This window comes from Giraffa tippelskirchi, chromosome 11, assembly GCF_054371585.1.
Source record: "Giraffa tippelskirchi isolate mGirTip1 chromosome 11, T2T-mGirTip1v1.2.pri, whole genome shotgun sequence".
Lineage (NCBI taxonomy): Eukaryota > Metazoa > Chordata > Mammalia > Artiodactyla > Giraffidae > Giraffa > Giraffa tippelskirchi.
This window is the reverse complement of record NC_137285.1, coordinates 8,701,233-8,721,455: the sequence shown is the minus strand read 5'-3', so window position 1 is coordinate 8,721,455 and position 20,223 is coordinate 8,701,233. Positions and strand designations below refer to the sequence as shown.

General features: G+C 48.9%; 1 protein-coding gene across 27 annotated transcripts in view; it reads right to left on the bottom strand.

The window, feature by feature from the left end:
- Positions 1-20,223, bottom strand: part of ACACB (acetyl-CoA carboxylase beta) — a 126,923-nt gene that overhangs the window by 51,586 nt on the left and 55,114 nt on the right. For 20 of the 27 annotated variants that reach the window (XR_014069908.1, XR_014069915.1, XR_014069916.1 and 17 more), the window contains 16 exons: positions 17,182-17,314; positions 16,852-16,990; positions 14,083-14,192; positions 13,787-13,868; positions 12,561-12,659; positions 11,477-11,586; positions 11,258-11,368; positions 9,781-9,990; positions 9,322-9,492; positions 8,554-8,715; positions 6,914-7,077; positions 5,343-5,493; positions 5,133-5,236; positions 3,526-3,607; positions 2,653-2,798; positions 1,025-1,175 (listed from right to left, as the gene is read on the bottom strand). Coding sequence is in view for 13 of the 27 variants with exons in the window: in XM_081546020.1 (XP_081402146.1) it covers positions 1,025-1,175; positions 2,653-2,798; positions 3,526-3,607; positions 5,133-5,236; positions 5,343-5,493; positions 6,914-7,077; positions 8,554-8,715; positions 9,322-9,492; positions 9,781-9,990; positions 11,258-11,368; positions 11,477-11,586; positions 12,561-12,659; positions 13,787-13,868; positions 14,083-14,192; positions 16,852-16,990; positions 17,182-17,314 (2,125 nt within the window). In the remaining 14 variants the exon portion in view is untranslated. The remainder of the gene's footprint in view (positions 1-1,024; positions 1,176-2,652; positions 2,799-3,525; positions 3,608-5,132; positions 5,237-5,342; positions 5,494-6,913; positions 7,078-8,553; positions 8,716-9,321; positions 9,493-9,780; positions 9,991-11,257; positions 11,369-11,476; positions 11,587-12,560; positions 12,660-13,786; positions 13,869-14,082; positions 14,193-16,851; positions 16,991-17,181; positions 17,315-20,223) is intronic. The other 7 variants (XM_081546030.1, XM_081546031.1, XM_081546028.1 and 4 more) reach the window with 3 other exon arrangements.

The window sequence follows — 20,223 nt, the reverse complement described above, 5'->3', positions numbered from 1 at the left end:
CCATTTTACAGCTGTGGAAACTGCTCCTTATTTCCAAAGGAAGGCCTTTCTCTTAGAAACACAACTAAATCATATGATGTAGGGTGACTGATACATATGTTCCTAAAATGAGGTGCATTTTATGACTGGCTCCATTTCTTAAAGGCAGAGAGAAAACCCTCTGGGGAATGAAGAATGTGCTTCCAGTCCAGTCATCAGCCCCTTTAACTGGTCTAAGAGTCTGGCTGTGTGGACACTATGAATGTTGTTAGCATGTATGGGCTTCAGACAGACAGGACTATCCTGCCCTTTGCTCAAAAGTTCATAGCTTGGGCACTCAGGTCAGCTAGGCCTGAGCTGGAACCCCTGCACCCCACCCATCACTCTGTGATCTCTAGCACATGCCGTCCCCTCTCTGAGCCTCAGTTTCCCTAACTGTAAAATGGGGAGAAATGACAGGCCCCTCTCACAGGGCACTGATAAGGATTAAGCCGGAGGGTGCACAGCAGGAGGCCAACAGGTGCCGGCTCCCACCGCTGCTGTATTTTCATTACAAAATTCATTCTTTTCCTTGGCAGCAGAGAATGAGCAGGTTGGAATCCTGGCTTTGCGTGACCTTGCGTTGAGTTTCTTAGGCTGCCTGGGCCCTGTGTCTTCATGTGCAAAATGGAGGTTCTGTTTGGGTACAACTCATGATTGCTAGGAAAATTAAAGAAGGAATTAAAGACAGAGAAAAAGCTTAGAAGGGTGTCTGCCACATGGTAAGTGCTTTGCAGGTGTTGGGTTACCATTGTCAGCATCGTTATCATTCATCAGCTGGGGAGGGATACATTTTTTGAGATTTTTTTTTTCCCATGGAATTAGGCAGGGAACTGGGGCTGAACCCCCCACGCAGTGGCTTGAGGGATCTGCACGTGAGAGCTCAGGAGAAAGGGACGGTCTGTTGGCTTGGGCGCAGCAGCCTAGCCAGAGGGTCCTCCCTGGGGGAGGGGGTGTGAGGACGGCACGGCTGCAGCCCCACCCTGGGGGCCAGCTCTGCGGTCACCTCTATCTCAGCGTAGCTGCCCCCAGCCTCAACGTGGCCCCCGTCTGCCACGGTGTACTTCACCAGCTTCCCAGCCGAAGGGGATCTGAGGACTGTGGGGTCATTCTCCTTCTCAAACACGCACGTCTTGTTGCCGATGGTGATTCGGTAACTGGAGAGAGAAGGAGGTGGTGGGGACACTGGAGGGGACCGTCTACCAAGGTGCCGGAGTCAGGCTTCTGACAGCATCTTCCCTCCTCAATGGCAGCCGGGAGCATCACCCTGGGATGGTTTGAGCGACTCACTCCACTATTCCCAAATGGTGCTGTCTGACAATTACCCCAAAGACTTTGGGGGTGAGCTGGGGTGGGGCCCCTTCCTGGCAGAAAACTAGCTCCTTTTCCTGACATAATTCCAACAGGCCCTGGCACAGAGAAAGCAATCAAGCAATATCAATATTATTCAATACATATTGACCCAGGGAAAGGCTTCTCCTTATAACAGAACCACTTCCCTGGTGGCTTAGACAGTAAAAAATCTGCCTGCAGTGTGGGAGACCTGGGCTCGATCCCTGGGTTGGGAGATCCCCTGGAGAACAGAACAGCTACCCACTCCAGTATTCTTGCCTGGAGAATCCCCACAGACAGAGGAGCTCTGGTCCAGGGTCGCAGAGTCGGATATGACTGAGAGACTAACACTTCCACTTTCTGTAACAGAACCAGGAAGAGCATGCCCCATGGATGGCGCCTATAATCACCCTGAATATTCTTGGCAGAGAGAACACAGGTTAAGAAGAGGTAACACAACGCCGATCTGGGGTGTATCTTGTCCGCCTTCTTCCATGGAGGACTGGGAAAGGAACCTGCACTCCCTAACTGGAGCTTTTTCAGGCCTGGGGCCTCTGGAACCCCCACCCCCCATCCCTCCCCCATTTTACTCTTCTTGGCCAGGGGTCTTTGCTGCCTGTTCAGCTGGGAGGTGGGAGTAGGGGTCTGTGTTTCATCGTGTGAGCTCAGGCTGGTCAGACACCCCAGAGTAACAGGGTCTCTGTCTCTGAGGCTCCCCGCACTGAGTGCTTCCAGTCATCCCATGCTCCACCCATCCTGACACACAGCAACCTTCCCTGCCGCCGTCCGCTTGTTCGATGTGTCTCTTCCCCGACGAGACGCCATGAGTTGTGACCACTGTTCTCTGCTGACACCTAGCCTGACACCTGGGGTAAGTATTGAGTTGGCCGAAAAGTTTTTTCAAAGGTAACATTTTACAGAAAAACCCAAGCAAACGTTTTGGCCAACCCAACAGATGCTCAAATAAATAGCCGCACCCTAACTGGATAACGGCATCTTCTCCCAGCCTTGCTCCGACAGGTGTGGACACTGCAGCTCAGACCCGGAGCTGCGGGGACTCAGTGCACACCTCGCAGGCTGTGGAGCTGGCAGCCCTGAATCCGTCCACATCACTAGAAAAGGGATGCCGAGGGACCTCCCATAGATGCCCACCTGCAGCCTGGAATTCCACCCTCGAGATGAACCTCCCCAGGAGCCCCGGAAGGTCCTGGAGAAGGTGCCTCGGCTAAGAGCCTGAGCCTGCACATGGACCCGCAGTGGGTGGGTGGGGGGAGCTGGCTCTGGATGCCCCCAGCCACACACCTGTCCACCTCCTCCTTCAGGTAAGTGGTGTAGCTGTTGCCGCTGCAGGACAGCAGTAGCCCCCCGTCGTTCAGCCGGTGGGCGTCGATCTCGATGTGAGAGCCGTTCATGATGAGGACGAACACGGTCGGAGACTGCCGGGCCACCTGTGGGGACAGGTTTTGCCCCTGAGCTGTGGTTCTGCTCGCACGCTGTGAGGGCCTGAACAGTGTCCCCCCAGGTCCACGTCCTTCCTGGAACCTCGGCATGTCACGTTACTCGGAAACAGGGTCTTTGCAGATGTAGTCAGTTAAGGAGGGGTCATGCTGGATTAGGGTGAGCCCTGAATCCAGTCTGACGGGTGTTCTTGTAAGATGGGAAGAGACCCAGACAGGCACAGGAGGAAGATGCAGACAGACAGACAGACACAGACGCACTCACAGGTGACTGTACAAAGCCAGAGACTGGCACCGATTGGAGTGACAACCTCTAAGCTGAGGAATACTGAGGACTGTCCATGAACACCGGAAGCTAAGAAAGGGTGGTTCCAGGGATCCTAAGAGACCACCCCGCCAACACTGTGATGCTGGACTTCTGGCCTCCAGAACTGAGAGACAATAAATTCCTGGTGAAACTGGTGAAGACACCAGTTTATGGGACTTCATTCCGGCAGCCGTGGGAAACCAATAAATGCTCTATCATGCCTTGTCTGTGCATGTGGTCCAAGCCTACGGGTTCTGGAACCAAAGCCCATAGGTTTCAAGGTCATGGGACTGCATGGGGAATCCCAGGACCAGGCATGAGAAAATCCACTGCAGTGGTGGCGCGTGGCAGAAATAAAACTCCCTTGAGCCCCCAGAGTGTTGGAGACACCCCAGAAATAGAGACCTTTACCTTGAGGATGTACTTGACGCCTGCATAGATTAATTCCACGTCCACGATGTTCAGCAGAGAGTCTGCGGGGAGGACCTGGCCCCTGGGAGAGAAGACAGACCTGCGGTGAGTCTGGGAGTGACCAAGAACTCTTCGGCCATCTATTCTCTGGATTTTAAAAGCCACTTGCTCTTTGCCTCTGCTAAGCGTCACCACGGCTGGTTGATAAAGGCAAGGGATGGACAGTTCCAAGGAACCTGATATTCCTCAGAACTGAAGGAAACTGGTCTTGCTGCAGGATGTGAAATTTCAAAAGGGCTTCCCAAGAAGCAAACTCTATGCTGCTTTTTCTCAGAAAAAGTCCTTATGTGGGAATCCTGCCACCTGCTTGTGAGAGAAACCAGTGCACGGACAGGGCCTCTGCTGCTGCTCAGTTGCTTCAATCACGTCCAACTCTGTATAGTCCGATGGGCTGTAGCTCGCCGGGCTCCTCTGTCCATGGGAGTTCTCAGGAGAGAATACTGGAGTGGGCTGCCATGCCCTCCTCCAGGAGATCTTCCTGACCCAGGGATCGAAGCCGGGTCTCCTGCATTGCAGGCAGATTTTTTACCACTGAGCCACCAGGGAAGCCCATATTGTGACTCTATTACAATTCAAAAGCATGTTATCTGGGACTTCCCTGGTGGTCCAGTGGCTAAGACTTGGCGCTTGCAATACAGGGGGCCTGGGTTTGATTTCCGGTCAGGGAACTAGATCCCACAGGCTGCAACTAAGATCCAGTGCAGCCAACTAAACAAAAATATTTTTTAAAAAAGCATATGCTCCAAGGACTAAAAACTTTCATCCTTCTATTTCCCTTTTGGTAGTCTCTTTTGCCTATCATGGTGGTTTTCAATGGGGGCGGGGTGGCAGGAGGGAGATTTCTGCCTCTCCCCAGAGAACAGAGGACAGTATCTGGAGACACCCTCGATTGTCCTGACTTCCAGAGGAGAAGGAGGGGATGCTTTGGATGGGCTAATGTCCCATCTGGCACAGGTCAGCCCTCACCACAAAAGATGACCCAGCCCCAAATGCCAGTGGTACAGAGGCTGGGAAACCCTGGTCCATCCTTAGAGGGACCTCCTGGCCATCTTCACGGGCTCCATTTCACTGGTTACTTGATTCATATATAGAGGTGACCTATAACCTGGGAAAGAGCCATTCATAGAGGCAACCTATAACCTGCTTTGCAAGTTCACATCCTCCTCTCTGAACTCCTGCCTGTTGTGATGTAACTGACACATGGTCAGCATGAGTATGTACATGGCTGTCTGCAGGATGACGGCTGTCTTGGCCTTGAGAATCCCTCTCAATCATCCAGCCTCTTCCAGGGCAGCCCAGGTTTATCTGAGCAATTCTACAGAGGCAAGCACATTGGAAGGACTGATGCTGAAGACGGAGCTCCAATACTTTGGCCACCTGATGCGAAGAGCTGACTCACTGGAAACCCTGATGCTGGGAAAGACTGAGGGCAGGAGGAGTTCACTAACTGCGTGGTGACTGATCTGCACCCAAAGAAAGCATGTGTCTGCCTTACTTGCCACCAACACGTATGCCAAGAGGGGAAAGGAAGTACCCCTATGCCCTACCTTTCCAGCGAGTGTAGGAAATCCGTCATGCAGGTTCTGAACATGGAGTCGGCCACATTCAAGGCTCCGCATACGACCCCAAGCATGATATCCGGCTTCTCAGCCTGGGAGAGACTCCGTGCGTCAGTATCCACAGGGACCAAGGCGACAGGGAGCGGGGTGAGGGGGCTGGTTCCAGGACCTCCAGGGGAGATGCGTGCAGCCCTCTACCTGCACTTTCTCAGCAATGAGGTTATCCAACCAGCTGGTATCAATGTCGTTGTTCTGAAAGTTCTCAGTCTCCAGGAGGTTGGTGAGATATTCCACGGTGGTCCTGAAGTCGCCCCGGATGGATAGTTCCTTCAACGCCACCACCATGTTCCTCGAGGGGAAGGCACACAGATTGTTTCCCCAATTAATATATGTGTCATCAGCTCCAGCATGGTTCCCAACGAGCCAGAACCGCAGAGAAGAGAGGGTCCTGAATCAGACAGCCTCCAGCATGGACTGGTCTAGCAAATCTTGGGCCAGTGACTAAACTGCCCTGGCCTCAGTTTCCTCATCTGGAAAATGGGGGGCGGGGGGGATGACCCTGCCTTCTCACAGGTACTTGGGGATTCAAATGAGACGATCCATATGAAGCACATGGTCCCTGATCAGTAAATGTTAGCTGCTATGAAATGATTAATTACAGTGATTATAATTGTTGTCAACCTTGCCAGTCTCTTTGACTCTCTCTCCTGCTGGACCTGTCAAAATCCCTCAGTGTCCCAAGGAGGAGTCACTCTAGCTGTCCACCCAGCTGCCCAGTGTGCCTGGCGTGCACGGACAGTGGGCTGACACCAGTACCCCACTCTGCATGGGGCAGTCACCAGCCCGCAGGTGCTTGGCTGTAACCACCTCCTGTTTCCCAGAGGGCCCCCCCCGCCCCTGCCATCAAACATGGTGTCCAGTCCAAAGGGCAGAAAACTGCACTCTCTATGAAATCAGGGAGAGTATTGTAGGGGAAACACACCAGATGATATCACTTATACATGGAATCTAAAATATGACACCAATGAACGTATTCACGAAAACAGGAACAGACTCACAGACATAGAGAAGAGACTTGTCATTGCCAAGGGGGAAGGGGGTGGGGGAAGGATGAGTGGGAGGTTGGGGTTAGTAGATCCAAACTATTATCTATAGGATGGACAAACAGCAACGTCTTACTGTATAGCACAGAGAACTGTATTCAATATCCTGATAAATCATCACAGAAAAGGATGTTTTTAAAAAAGAATGTACATATATATATGTTTAACCGAATCACTTTGCTATACAGCAGTAATTAACACAATACTGTAAATCAACTATACTTCAATTTTTAAAAAGATCTAGGTGTTTTGGCATTTGAGGGCTTCTTTGTCAATGTGGATTTCTCAGGGAACTACTTAAGAGACTTAAATTTAAAAGAGGGGCCCCCTGCACCTTTTTTCTTTCTTTTTTTTTTTAAATAAAAAGCTATAGCACTCAGCACCTTTTAAACTCCTGGAATCACCTTGAACATTCTTTGGATCCCCTTCAAGTTCAACCTGTAACAAGCTCAAGATCAGTGACCTTGGTGAACTGATGCCATGTGCATCGTCACAGGTCTCGAACGAGGGAAGCAACAGACCGTGCTCTTGGACTTGGGCCTAAGGTGTTTGAGACAGGGTCTGCTTTTCATCCCCTGAACTGCTCCTGCACCTGAAGCCACAGGCTAATAACTTTTAGTTTCTCAAAGGAAGAGGTGGAAGGAAGGGAGGGAGGGAGATACTAACGAAATGGCCTCTTCCCGGTTTTCCCCCCAGGAGAAGCAGTGCCCAAACTGGGAATCTGCAAATTCGTGTAAGCCACCAGCTGCAGCCACGCTGAAATAACCCCATACATTCTTGCTGCTGCGGAAATTCAATTCTTGGACCGTTCCCGAGCTCGGCTTAAACCCCTGCAGCCCAGACAGAAGAAGCAAAACAGAAGAAATTATTACTCCAGATCTATTTTCATCAGAATTAAATCCTAGGAAAACTCAAGAGCCTCTCCCACACCCAAGAGCTTAGTGTGATCAATAAAACACTGATACTTGTCACGAGCAGTGCAGGTGTATCCAGGTGAGCACGTCAAGGCATGAAACTTTTATTCTTAAAAACAAAAAGTTGAAAGATAACAACCGAGTTGGGGACCGGTAATCGCTCGATGGAGCTGAGTGACGGTACCTACTGATTTTACATGCTTGCCCCTGTCGATCAGAAAATGTTTACATAAAAGAGGAGAGGGATTTCCAATTCTAGACTATGAAAAGTCTGGCAGATACAGAAATCCAATGCTAGCCCTAGTTGATGCTAATATACACATAAATTCCCTTTGTGAGAATGACCAATCCCCTTCTGAATATAATTCTGGTAAAAGGGGAGAGATGAGTTTGATGCTCTGGCTGGGATTGCTTGTGATAAAGGCATTCATTTTGGCAGACATGCTTGGAGGTGAGAGATGCAAAGTTTCAGATGCCTGGGTTTTTTCTAAACATGGTCCTCCATCCTGTGAATAAGACATTAGCCCCCTAAAAGTCTCCCATTTTGTCTGCCCACCACCGGAATTGATTGCTCTCAGCCAAAGATCCCAAACTAATACAGTTACCATAGGGGAGAGGGGATAAAACTTCTCTCATCCCAAGTTTCTTGAGTGAAGTCATTAAACAACTAAATTGTGGTAGACTATGGTGGTTGCGTGACAACTGTTAGAACACACGTAAACTGTGACAGATGCCAGCTGCTTGGTACTTTAAGGCACAAGTAAGAACAAGTCACAGAAGGACTCCTTAGACCAGGGGTCCCCAACCTCTGGGATCTAATGCCTGATGATCTGAGGTGGAGCCGACGTAATAACAATAGAAAGAAAACACACAATAAATGCCACGTGCTTGAATCATCCGCAAACCATCCCCCCCGACCCTGGTCCACGGGAAAACTGTCTTCCGTGAAACCAGTCTCTGGTACCAAAAAGGCTGGGGACCGCTGCTTTAGACTGTATGTTGTAGTGAAAAGTTCATGGGGCCAGAAATCCAAGGATCTGCGTTCTAAACCCAGCTGCCCGTCCCAAAGATGGACATATGTGACCTTTGTAGTCCACGAATGGGGCTCTGCTATGGGCTCAGCAGGTCCTGGGCATGAGGCGGGTCGCCTCAACCTCTAGAGCTGTGATGCAGGGTGACAATGCCCAGCGGCGCAGCTGTCATGTAACTGACACACCAGGCATCTGCCTGGTACCTGGCACACAGCACCTGTGGATAAACCCTTTCATCCCTTCCCTTCTCGTAAACTGTGAGGCCTGTGCGTCTCCTCCAGGCTAAGGTTTGGGGTCTGCCCCAAGCTGGGAGGTTGGAGGTGGTGGAAACGCAGGCCCCCCACCACTACCCCCGACTTGCCTCATCTGGGTTTTCGCTGGTGATTCTGGCTGCAATGACATGGCCTCGGGCAACAGGAGGGTTGCTAGGGGTCTCAAAAGAAATGGGCGTCATCCCCCACGGGGACTCTCCGTACAGAAGCCGGATATCCTTCAGCCGGTGCAGCGGCACACCCATGGCGATCTGAAATCAAGAAGTCCATCCCGTGAGAGGGTCAGTCCTCGAACACAGAGCCCAGAGCTAGAGGTGATGGAGGAAGCGGTGCGGTGAATGATTTGGAATATACTGAGCTCCTCCTGGGCCCACAAGACAGTACAACATGGGAGACGCAAGGAAAGAAAAAGACAGCTTGCCTCTGCCCCCATGGAGCAGTGTCCTTGGGCAAAGAAGCAACAGTCACAACACATCATAAGCATCAGATAAAAGTTACAGATTCTTAGTAGGTGGGACGGGAGGGGAAACAGTGTCCAGGTGCAGAGCTAAAGAAAGTTTTGTGAAGGACACAGGGAAAGATGATCTGGAGGAATGAGGAAGAAGCAGACGATGGAGGACACCAGCTGAGCCAAAGGATCACACTGAGTCTACTGGGTCTTAGGATGTGACCCACTCAAAGGGACCCGCCAGCACCTGTATCATATCCTGCCAAAGTGAGTGAGTGACTCCCAGCAGGAAGAAATGACCAGGCCAGTCCAAATGGAGGGAGGTCTGACCTAAGCAGGACAGGAGACCTCACCCCCAGCCCCCGCTCTGGGCAGAAGCCACCCCAGGGCTCAGAGCCCGTCTCCTTGCCTGCAGCTGGGCAGCAGGCAGGTTGACATCTGCGATCATTTCCGTGCAGGGATGTTCCACCTGCAGGCGGGGATTCAGCTCCAAGAAGTGGAAGCTGCCGTCCTGGCTGTAGAGGTACTCGACAGTCCCCGCGCTCACGTAGCCCACCGTCTTGGCCAGGCGCACGGCGCACTGCAGACAAGATGGGGAAGGAGGGCGTGCTGGTGGTTTTCTCGGGGGAGAAAACATCCTGGTTCCCTAACTGAATGCAGGCTGAGGACCTGCCGTGTGTAAATGACCTTGGGACCTCAGAGATCATAGTCCAATAAACCTGCGTGAGGCTGAATTCATCTCCTCCTTCCACCCCCTGCCCCTTCATCTCTTCCTGGACACCCACTCCACTTTGGCAACTTGGGCACTGAGAGCTCTTGCTGGCGCTGAGCTGAGACGCCTCCCTCACCCAAGCTCCCCAGAGCCCACCTGCTCCATGAACTCGAACACGGCCGGCATGGCAATGGTGGCCGGCGCCTCTTCTATGATCTTCTGGTGCCTCCGCTGGATGGAACAGTCACGCCCGAACAGGGACACTGCGTTTCCATACTGGTCAGCGAGGATCTGGACCTCCAGGTGCCGGGCGTGCTGGGCCAGCTTCATGAGGAAGATTGGGGAAGCAGGGGTCTCGCTCTGTACCTGGGGGAGTGGGGACGGCAGGGTGGTGGGCTCTTCCCTGGGGAAGCAGGGCTGGAGCAGGAAGGTCTCCGAGGAGAGTGTGCAACAATGGCAGGGATGCCCAAGATCTTGTTGATCTTTTAGTTTTACCTCTTCTCAAAGATATAACATTCTCAAAATCAAATATGATAAAAAAAAAAAACACAATGTAGAAGATGGAGTAAAAATAAGGATTCACATGGAGTTATTTGTAAGACAATTTAAAAAAAAGCAGATTGCAATAACACATGGGAAGATCTCACTTCTGTGAAAAATAATAAAACAGAATTGTGGAGACTTCCCTGGTTGTCCAGTGGTTAAGGATCCACCTGCCAATGCAGGGGACACAGGTTCGATCCCTGATCTGGGAGGATCCCACACGCCTCGGGACAACTAAGTCCATGCACCACAACCACTGACCCACACGTTCTAGAGCCTGTGCTCCGCGACAAGGAAAGCCACGGCAATGAGAATGCTTGCTGCAACTAGAGAAAGCCAGCATGCAACAATGAAGACTCAGCACCGTCAAAAATAAAGTAATTAAAAAGCAAACAAAAAAATCTAGAACTATATGAAAGTCTATTTAAAAGTATATACTACAGTAAAAGTACTGGAAAGAAACCCAGTGGTTAACAGGGGTTATGCTGGTTTTTTTTTTTCTTTTCCAGATTCTTTTCCCTTATAGGTTATTACATAATATTGAGTATAATTCCCTGGGCTATACAGTAGGTGCTTGTTGGTTATCTATGTTAAATGTAGTAGTGTACATATTTTAATCCCAGTCTCCTAATGTATTCCTTCCCCCACCCCCCAGGCAAAATGGTTTAAAAGTAGAAAACCAGCTACAAATAAGTAAATACACGATTCGTTCCAATGATAAAAACGATCGTCTACAAACATTAAAAATACTGAAACTGCTGAACTGTACAAAATATTCCATCTCTCGATAGACAAATAGTCACGGATAGATATTCTCACAAACAGGTATCTCTGAAATCCTTTACAGATACATTGGTTCATAGAATCAAACATCTACGGAAACAGTGTACAAATCAACCCAAACCTTGGACTTTTTCAAGTAAAGATGCATACATTCGCTTTGCAACACAACACAGCGATATTTCAGCTCCCCCCAGGTGTCCTCTTGGTTGTGACACAATAACATTAGTGCAAAGAATCTGGTGGCCACCAACCGAAGCAGCACAGTTCCCAAAGACACGTGGAAAAACACACAGCGCGAGCAGCTCACTTGTCGGAACAGGATGGGGAAATCCTCGGCAGTCTCCGCCTTCCGGATTCCTTTCCCTCCGCCGCCTTCAGAAGCTTTGATCATCAAGGGAAAACCAATTTTTTCTGCTGCCTGGGGGCAAAGGACCAACAGACCTCTTTAGAGGTTTAGACAGTTTCTGCAGCTACCAGGCTTATGAGAAGCTTCTGGCTCCTGGCCCCCTCAAGGATCTGCATTTACCTCCAAGCCTTCATCTACATCTTTCACGCAACCATCTTTGTAGATGTACTCTGGGATGCTGATCCTTTGCCCCTCCTGTAGACTGTCTTCTGCCCACTCCACTGTCAGACCTGGAGGGTCACAGAGAAAACAGAATCCTCCCCAAAACAGCCTAGACACAACACAGAAATACAGTGCCTCTTCCCGCCACACTGGCTCTAGATCTGGCCTCTGGACGAACAGAATTCAGACACAGTCCTTCAGCTTCCCCCTGTGCATTTTCACTTCCTTAAGGACCAACTCGACCCTGAATGGGAAACCAAGCTTAAGACAATTCAGACTGAGTCTACCAAGAACAGCCATACTGATCTGAATTTTTCAAAAAAATCCCAACTCTATCTTATGGAGTCATTTGTATGTCAATCACTACTTTCTAAAATCCTGTGAAGATTTCAAAAACAAACAAAAACAAACTTTTCACTCCAAATTTAAAATTCAGTCTTTGTAGGAAAAAATCAAATTGTTTAGAAACTCTTGAAATGTTTTCCTGTTTTTTTAACTTATTCTAAAAATTGCACTTTTAGGAATTTACCCTAAAGAAATGATTAAAATGTACATACAGAGTTAGCTACAGGATTATCAAGGCTTTAAATATTTTCATAGTTAGAAAAAAATTAATTGGAAGCCACCTAAAAGCATAACTACAGAGGACTGTTAGTAAATTAAGATACATTTGTACAATACAATCCTATGCAGGCACCTGAAGTGTTGTGAAGTATATTTATTGACAAAGAAAGACTAGTGAGAAAAAAAACACGTCACAAACTATTAACTATAAGATCTCTGGCTTTTAAAAGGATGTGCCTAGAAAAAAGGCTGGAATAATAAAACACATGATCAAAACCAGGTCACTGAATTATAAACAATTTCTATTTCTTTTTCTTATTTTTTCCTATTTTCTAAGATGTCTACAATGATATCATACCACTTTCTTGATCATTTAAATTTTTAAATGAATGAATTAAAGAAGCATACTCCTGTCACCCCTTCTGCTCTCAAGATTGGGCCCAGGCGTCCTCCCAAAGTGAAGTTCAGGGCCCCTTACCACTTCCGCTCCAGGGCAGTGTTGGGATCTGCAGAGTCTGGGCCACGATGGTGGAGGCGATCTTGTCCCCCAGGGCCCACATGGCCTCGCTGGGAGGGCCTGAGGGATGGGGCAAGGGGGAAGGCAGACTCAGGCCCTTGAAACTGGGGGTTGATCAGGTGCACAAAAGAAAAGTCCCCAGGTCCCAGTTTTCGAGGATTTAACATCAAGATGGGGAAGAAAAAAGATCTATTGGTACTTCATCAGTCAACTTTCAATACATGTGGACTGTAAACATGATTTATAACTTAAGCTAAGTGGCCTATACAAAGTTCACCAGCAAAAAACTAGACCAAGGGGGGCAAGCCAGCACCTCAAAACACTAGACCATGGATTAGCAAACTTTTTCTACAATGAGCCATAGACAATACATAAATGAAAGGGCAGGGCCGTGTTTCAATAAAACTTTATTTACAAAAGCAGGCAACAGGCTGGATTTGGCCTGTACGCTGTAGTTGGCTGGCACTAGGGCTGGACCATCAATTTCTAGAACTAAAAATGAGAGACAGTGAGAGTCCCATGTGACAGCCAATGAGAGGCCATGGAAAAGAACACATCAGTGAGCACAGGTCACCAGGCAGACCCTCAGGTGAGTATCAGGTACTGACTTAGCACCGAGCTGCTGTATACACACGAGTCTGTGCTGTGGGCCCGGAGGTTAAGGAGCAGCAACAGGGATTTACTGAGAATGGTAAATTATTCCAATTTACATACAAGGATGACAACCTAACTGAGTAAAGTTTACAAATTATACATCTGAATTCTGAAACAAACAGATGCCATGAACAATAAGTATCATTTTACCTAATGAGTAGCAGAGATGAGGGGTTCTGGTCCCAGGGGGTGAGGGCATTCCAAAGGCCTAAGAATAGCCCAAGCAAAGGTGTGGTCTTAAGATTTCCAAACTGAGTTAGAAATCTGAACATGGCTGGTATCTCAGTACCAACAGGAACACCAGTAGAGGGTTCTGCTTGCCCCAGCATCATTCTGTGGTGGTAACCATGGTAACAGCTATTTCCCTGGGCTGGCCAACCTCTCCACGTGACCTCCCACCGCTGGACTCAGTTGCTCCTGACCATGAACGTGTGATGTGGGAACATCAAACAGGCCCCCTCCTTACGGGGCTGTATTAGCGAGAATCTCATCAAGACCCCCATTCCCGCATATCTGATGGAGGCGCACTCTACCTAGGAAAGCAATCTCATGCTTGTGCAGGAGCTCCGGAAGTTTGGGGTTTTCAGAAGCATGGCCCCAACCAGCCCACACCGCCTGCAAACACACAGAGGCACGAATAGAGGTCTTTCTTCAAGAATCCGCCTCCCATCACAGCCCAAAAGCTCCTTGCTGGGTCCTACCAGCCCTGGATTTCAGAGTCTCCTAGGACCCAGCTCCTCCATCCCTTCCGAACTGAGGGATCGGGTTGCTCCAGAGCTCAGGGCATCGTTCCCGTCACAGGCAGACCAGGGCACCCCGTATGACTTACCTGCACGGGGATCCTCTTGGCGATGTCCACAATGAGCTCCACGTTGGCGTAATTGTTGTTGTTGGGCCCTCCTGGGACGGGGACATACTGATCTGCCATCTTGATATACTCTGGAATTAAACAAGAGAGAGGTGATCAGAAGGACCAACAGACCCAAGTCGAGGACAGGACACAACCACGCACGGCCACTGAAAGGATAACCGTGATGATTCTAGGATCACAACGGAGGAATGTACATGATAGTTTGAAGAAAGAACTGAGATTGACTTTAATTGTGAGAAAATATACGTGTGTCTGGTCATGGCCTGGAAGGCAACAAAAAATTTGACTTTAATTGTGAGAAAATATACGTGTGTCTGGTCATGGCCTGGAAGGCAACAAAAAAGAGGGAAGCAAGCTATCAACATAAGAATGTTATCTGTATTTTTAATTTTTGGCAGTGCCATGTGGCTTGTGGGATTTCAGTTCCCTGACCAGGGACTGAACCCATGCCATGGCAGTGAAAGCCTGGAATCCTAATCACTAGGCCACCTGGGAACTCCCTAAAAAGTCTTCTGTAAGGTGTTATCTTAATACTGCTTTGCCACTAAACAATACAATGTTTGCTTTTACTCATGGTAAAAAAAAAAAAAATAAGCCACATAACAAAATTTACCATCGTAATCACTTTTTAAGTATATAGCTCAGTAGTGTCAAGTATATTCACGCTGCTGTGAAACAGATCTCCGGAACTTTCTCACCTCATGCAACTCAAACTCAATACCCATGAAGTGACACCTCCCCATCCCGCTGCCCAGCGCACCTGGCACCCACCCTTCTGCCTTCTGTCTCTATGAATCTGACTGCTCAGGACCTCGTGTAAGTGGAAACATCCAGTATTTGTCTTTTTGTGACTGGCTTATTTCACTGAGCATAATGTCCTCAAAGTTCACCTGTATTATGTGCTTAGTCATTCAGTTGTGTCCAACTCTTTGTGACCCGATGGCCATGGACTGCAGCCCACCAGGCTCCTCTGTCCATGGGATTCTCCAGGCAAGAATACTTGAGTGGGTTGCCGCGCCCTCCTCCAGGGGATCTTCCCCACCCAGGTCTCTCTCATTGCAGACGGATTTTTTACCGTCTCAGTTACCAGGGAAGCCCCACCTGTGTTATGACGTGATGATTTCCTTCCTTTTCATAGCTGAATACAATACAATGCTTTGATTTTAATATACTCATGCTCTTCAAACCCAGAAATCCTACTTCTAAGAACATGTTCTAAAAAAAACATTCATCAGTGAGGCCAAAGACATGTAAAAGAGTGTTCACGGGGCAGTGTGTTTTTATTTTTCACCTGTGGAACTCCCCTGACCAGGGACTGAACCCAGGCCCTTGCAGTGGAAGCGCAGTCTTAACCACCGGACCACTGGGGAAGTCCCTTCTCACAGGACAGTGTATGAACTATGCAAAGGTAGATTCAATCACAAGTCAGGAGTTAGCACATCTGTACTATGACATTCTCTAAGACCTTGAGAAGGAACGATGTCAAATGTTATGTGCAGACTTGAAAAAAAACTCGAGAGCAGTGCTTCCTTCCGGCCCCCCGGCCTCTGATACTGACCCAACATGGTGTATCGGTGACAGGAGAGGTCCAGAGATTACAAATCAAGGCGTCAGGCCATGACCCGCTCTTTGTTGAATTGTATTTTCGTGTTGGAGAAGATAAACAAGAAAACAAGCAGGGTAACCACAGACTGTGGGCAGTGCCAGGGCTCTGACAGGGATGGCCAGGAGAGCCATGACATCCAAATTGTGCGTGGGGGAGTGGAGGCCTGCTGTGCAAAGAGCTTCCAGAAAGCACTGTCAGCAAATGGTCCAGAATTTTCCAAGCCTCTGCAACAGGAAAGAACGAGGCCAACACTGATGAGGCCAGTGTGACTGGGACCCAGGGATGGAGGCTGAGAGGCAGGAGATGAGGGTTTGGGAGGCCAGCAGGGGCCAAGTCATGTGACACCTTAACTGGCCTTGGTGAGGTTCTCAAATTTTAGCCTGAGTGTGAGGAGTGACCCCACAGCATCGGGTTGTGGATTCAGCCCATGGTTCCAATCCCCAGGACCCTGGGCAAGTGAGTCACACCTTTGTGCCTCAATTATCTCATCTGTAAAATGGGGCTAAGGAGCAAACCTGTCCTCACTGTTGTGAGTAAAATGGAGACTCCATCTGTGCAGAGCAGAGCCCAGGGTCTTCACTATGGGGAGGTTCAGGGGGTGAGGGAGCTGGTGCTGGACATGGGGTGGGGGGCGGGGCATGCTGATGGAACCTGAGTTGTGTTTTAAAAGATCTGTTTGGCTGCTGTGTGCAGGATCTGTAAAGGGACACGATTGTTCAGGGGAAAAATCAAACTGCCCAATAGTTATTAACAGAATGATCTATGCTGATAGACATGGAGAGGTAAATAAATAGAAAAATGAAGGAATGATTGAAAAATAGCACATACACGTGCAAGAAAAAAGCACTGGAGGAAGAGATGCCAAGCTACTGTAACACGGACGTTCCTCAAAGGTGAGATTTCCACTTTGCACGTTAAACATTTACATTTTTATAAGGTATATGGGTCACTCTTGTTAGCAGCAGACATTTCAATTAAATACAGAAGACTGTGAAATAAATATGGAATCAGGAGAGGTACCCTGCAATGCTCTCTGGGGTACAGGATGGACTTGGCCCAGGCTGAGTGGAGGAGGTGAGGACGGGGAGTGGCAGAGAGGGAGGGAGTCAGGGCCCGAGTACCTGCATTGGCCTTGAGGTCCTCTGGCGTTACCATGACTACGAACCGGATGGCCCGCTCATTTCGGAACATCTCATACGCCCACCTGCGGATGGAGCGCATGCATTTCACGGCAGCGATACCGTTGTTGGCGATGAGCACCTGGAGAGAGGAAAAGGGCAGGGGGCCCGTGCTGGAGGCTACGTGCTACCCCAGGGTTCATCTCACCTCTGAGAGCCTCCGAGGGTACCTCCTGCTTCTGCAAGTGCTCACCAAGGGGCGGGCCTTTCTCTGCAGCCTGAGGCAGGTTGGCCTACCCCACCCCACCCCGAGTGCCAGAACCCCACCTGTACCTTCTCGATGACCAGATTCCCCCCAAAGCGTGTGACAAACTCGGCAGGGGAAGCCACGGTGAAGTCTCTGTGCAGGTCCACCTTCTTCTGTTCTCGGCCCCTTCTTGCCAGGTGGAGCCCCGACATGCTGGGCCTGTGAGGGAACAGGACAGACCTGTGAGCAAGCTGGTTGGGGACACGCAGGCCCCTAGGAAATTAACTTCCACAGAGAAGCCAAAGTCCATCAGACTCCTGCAGCTTTGCAGTCCCTCTCTAGGGACCTTGAAACACTTTACGAGGAGACTTCAAGAGGCCAGATCACAAAAGAAGCAGAAGAGACCCCCCTGACCTAAGCTGTATGTTCAGGTTTTTCATCTTCAATTCACTCTTTATAGTCTCACAATTTAGGAACTCAAATAATACAAAAAAAAAAAAAAAAGCTTACAACAGGGTACAAGTTTAAGACCAGAGAAGTACACACATTCTAATACTTTGTACTTGTGAAGCAGTTTGTACTTTTCATGTGCTTTTCTGTACTTCCATATCAAGCTTAAAAAAAAAACTGAAAACAATAAAGAAATGTACAACAACAAAATAGAAGGTCCTTGTCCCATCGCCCCTCTAGAACCCCACTCCAGAGGAAATCACGTTTGACTCTAGCATTTACACATCTCCGTGGTTCTGAACGATGTGTATACATTATCTTGTGAGTCATCCATTAAGACACCATCTATCTATGAGCTTCTTATCTTGACAGACATGGAATTACTGCTCTTAAGCGGCCACCCCATCCCCTTTCCCCAGCCTCATAATACAGATATCCTGCGATTTGGTAAATTCAGTATCTGGTGTTTTATGACTCTGGGATCATTATTCACAGGTTAGGGTTTGTGGTATACCAGATGTCCCTTTCTTTTTGTTTTGGTTTTTTTTTCCTGAAGTTAATGATTTTTTTTTTCTTTTAAATTTGGTTTTCCTTGCTTCTTCTTCTCACTCCTCAGCCTCCTAGGACATGTAAGACAATCAGTTCCACTACTTTTTCATTGGCCACACCCCTCCTGAAGGCCTCAGCACTCCTTTCATCTAGACACAGTCCACTAAACCCCTGTACAACCATCATCTGGGACATCCCTTTACTGACATCCTTAGGATTCCCTGTGCCTTTCCTGGGGGTTTTAGCCCCTGAATTCAGGGTACCACATGGCTCCCTCTTTCTTGATAGACCCCTTTGTCTTGCTAGGGCATACCCTACAGCAGTTTCATCCAGTTAAAAAGATGACAAATGGGAGGGAGGGGGCTAAGATGGCGGAGGAATAGGACGGGGAGACCACTCTCTCCCCCACAAATTCATTGAAAGAACATCTGAACGCTGAGCAAACTTCACAAAACATCTTCTGAATGCTGGCAGAGGACAGCAGGCATCCAGAAAAACAGCCCATTGTCTTCAAAAGGAGGTAGGACAAAATATAAAAGATAAAAAGAGAGACAAAAGAGTTAGGGATGGAGACCCGTCCCAGGGAGGGAGTCGTAAAAGAGGAGAAGTTTCCAAACACCAGGAAACCCTCTCACCGGCGGGTTTGGGGGAAGTTTTCCAATCTCGGAGGGCAACATAACCGTGAGGAAAAATAAATAAAATCCACAGATTACATGCTAAAGGCAACTCCCAGCAAAGTACCCCAGACGCTCGCATTCGCCACCAGCAAGTGAGGGCTGAACGGAGAGGAGCTGGCGGCACTGCTTAGGGTAAGGACCGGGCCCGAATGCCCCGAGGGCAATCTCAGGGAGCTAACGTGAGATAGCAACCTAAACTGTGGGAGAGCCGGAGAGAGAGAACTATCCCGCAAAAAGCCCAAATCTACGGCACTGCTGGTCCGCTCACAGAACAAAGGACTGAGCAATACCAGAAAAGAGCTAGCCGGCTGCGGACCGCCCCATCCCCCCCACCAGACGCAGTGGGCAGGCAGGGCCAGCCAGAGCCGGAAAGGGGCAAACTCAGCCCCAGAGAGCAAAGACTTCTTGAGATTCCGGAGGGTCGCAGACAGAGGCCAGATACCCAGAACTGACACAAGGCACACCAGAGCTGGGCGCACCCAGAAACCGAGGCGGGGACCAGGCCAGGGAGGTGATAAGTCACACCGCCCCAACAGGGGAGAGTGCGTTCGCCAAACACCTGGCTGCCTGAGCTGCTCCGACCAGGGATCGGCACAAACCGCGGGCCCAACCGAGAGTCTGCGCCTTTGTGGAGTACCTGAGAACCTGAACCTGAGCAGCTTAGACCTGGGAAGTGCATGCAACTCAGGGCCCGCTCCCCGGCAGAGTAATCTGAAGCCTGAGCAGGGTAGACTGGGAAAGCACACACGCTATGAGCGGGAGCAAACCCAGTGTGGCCAAGACACTGTGAGTTCTCCACACACACGCCAGTGATATTGGTTTGCCGTGTTCCTCCCTCCCCACATCACGACTGAACAAGGCAACCTAAAGAGACCACCTCCGCCCCCTTGTGTCAGGGCGGAAATTAGACACTGAAGAGACCTGCAAACAGAAGCCAAATAAACAGAGGGAACTGCTTTGGAAGTGACAGGTCAACAGATTAAAATCCCTGTACTTAACACCAACTACATTGAAAAGGGCCTATAGATCTTGAAAAGTATGAGCAGGGACAAGGAACTATCTGAAACTGAACTGACCCCATACTGCTTGCAACAGCTCCAGAGAAAGTCCTGGATATATTTTTACTATTATCATTTATTTTTTAGTAAAAAAAATTTTTTTCTTTTTTCTTTAAGTCCTCTATTACACCTTTAATTTTCATTTTTATAACCCACTATTACTTTGCAAAGAAAAAAAGACCCTATTTTTAAAGCAAACTGCATACATATACTTTTTGTGATTTTGGTTTTTTTTAATATTGTAATTTTTTTAAGAGTCTAACCTCTACTCTAGATTTTTAATCTTTGTTTTGCAGTATTTGATATCAATTTTGTACATTTAAGAGCCCAATCTTTAGTACCCATTTTTACTCAGCAGTGTGATTACTGGGTTGATTACTCTCTCCCCCTACTG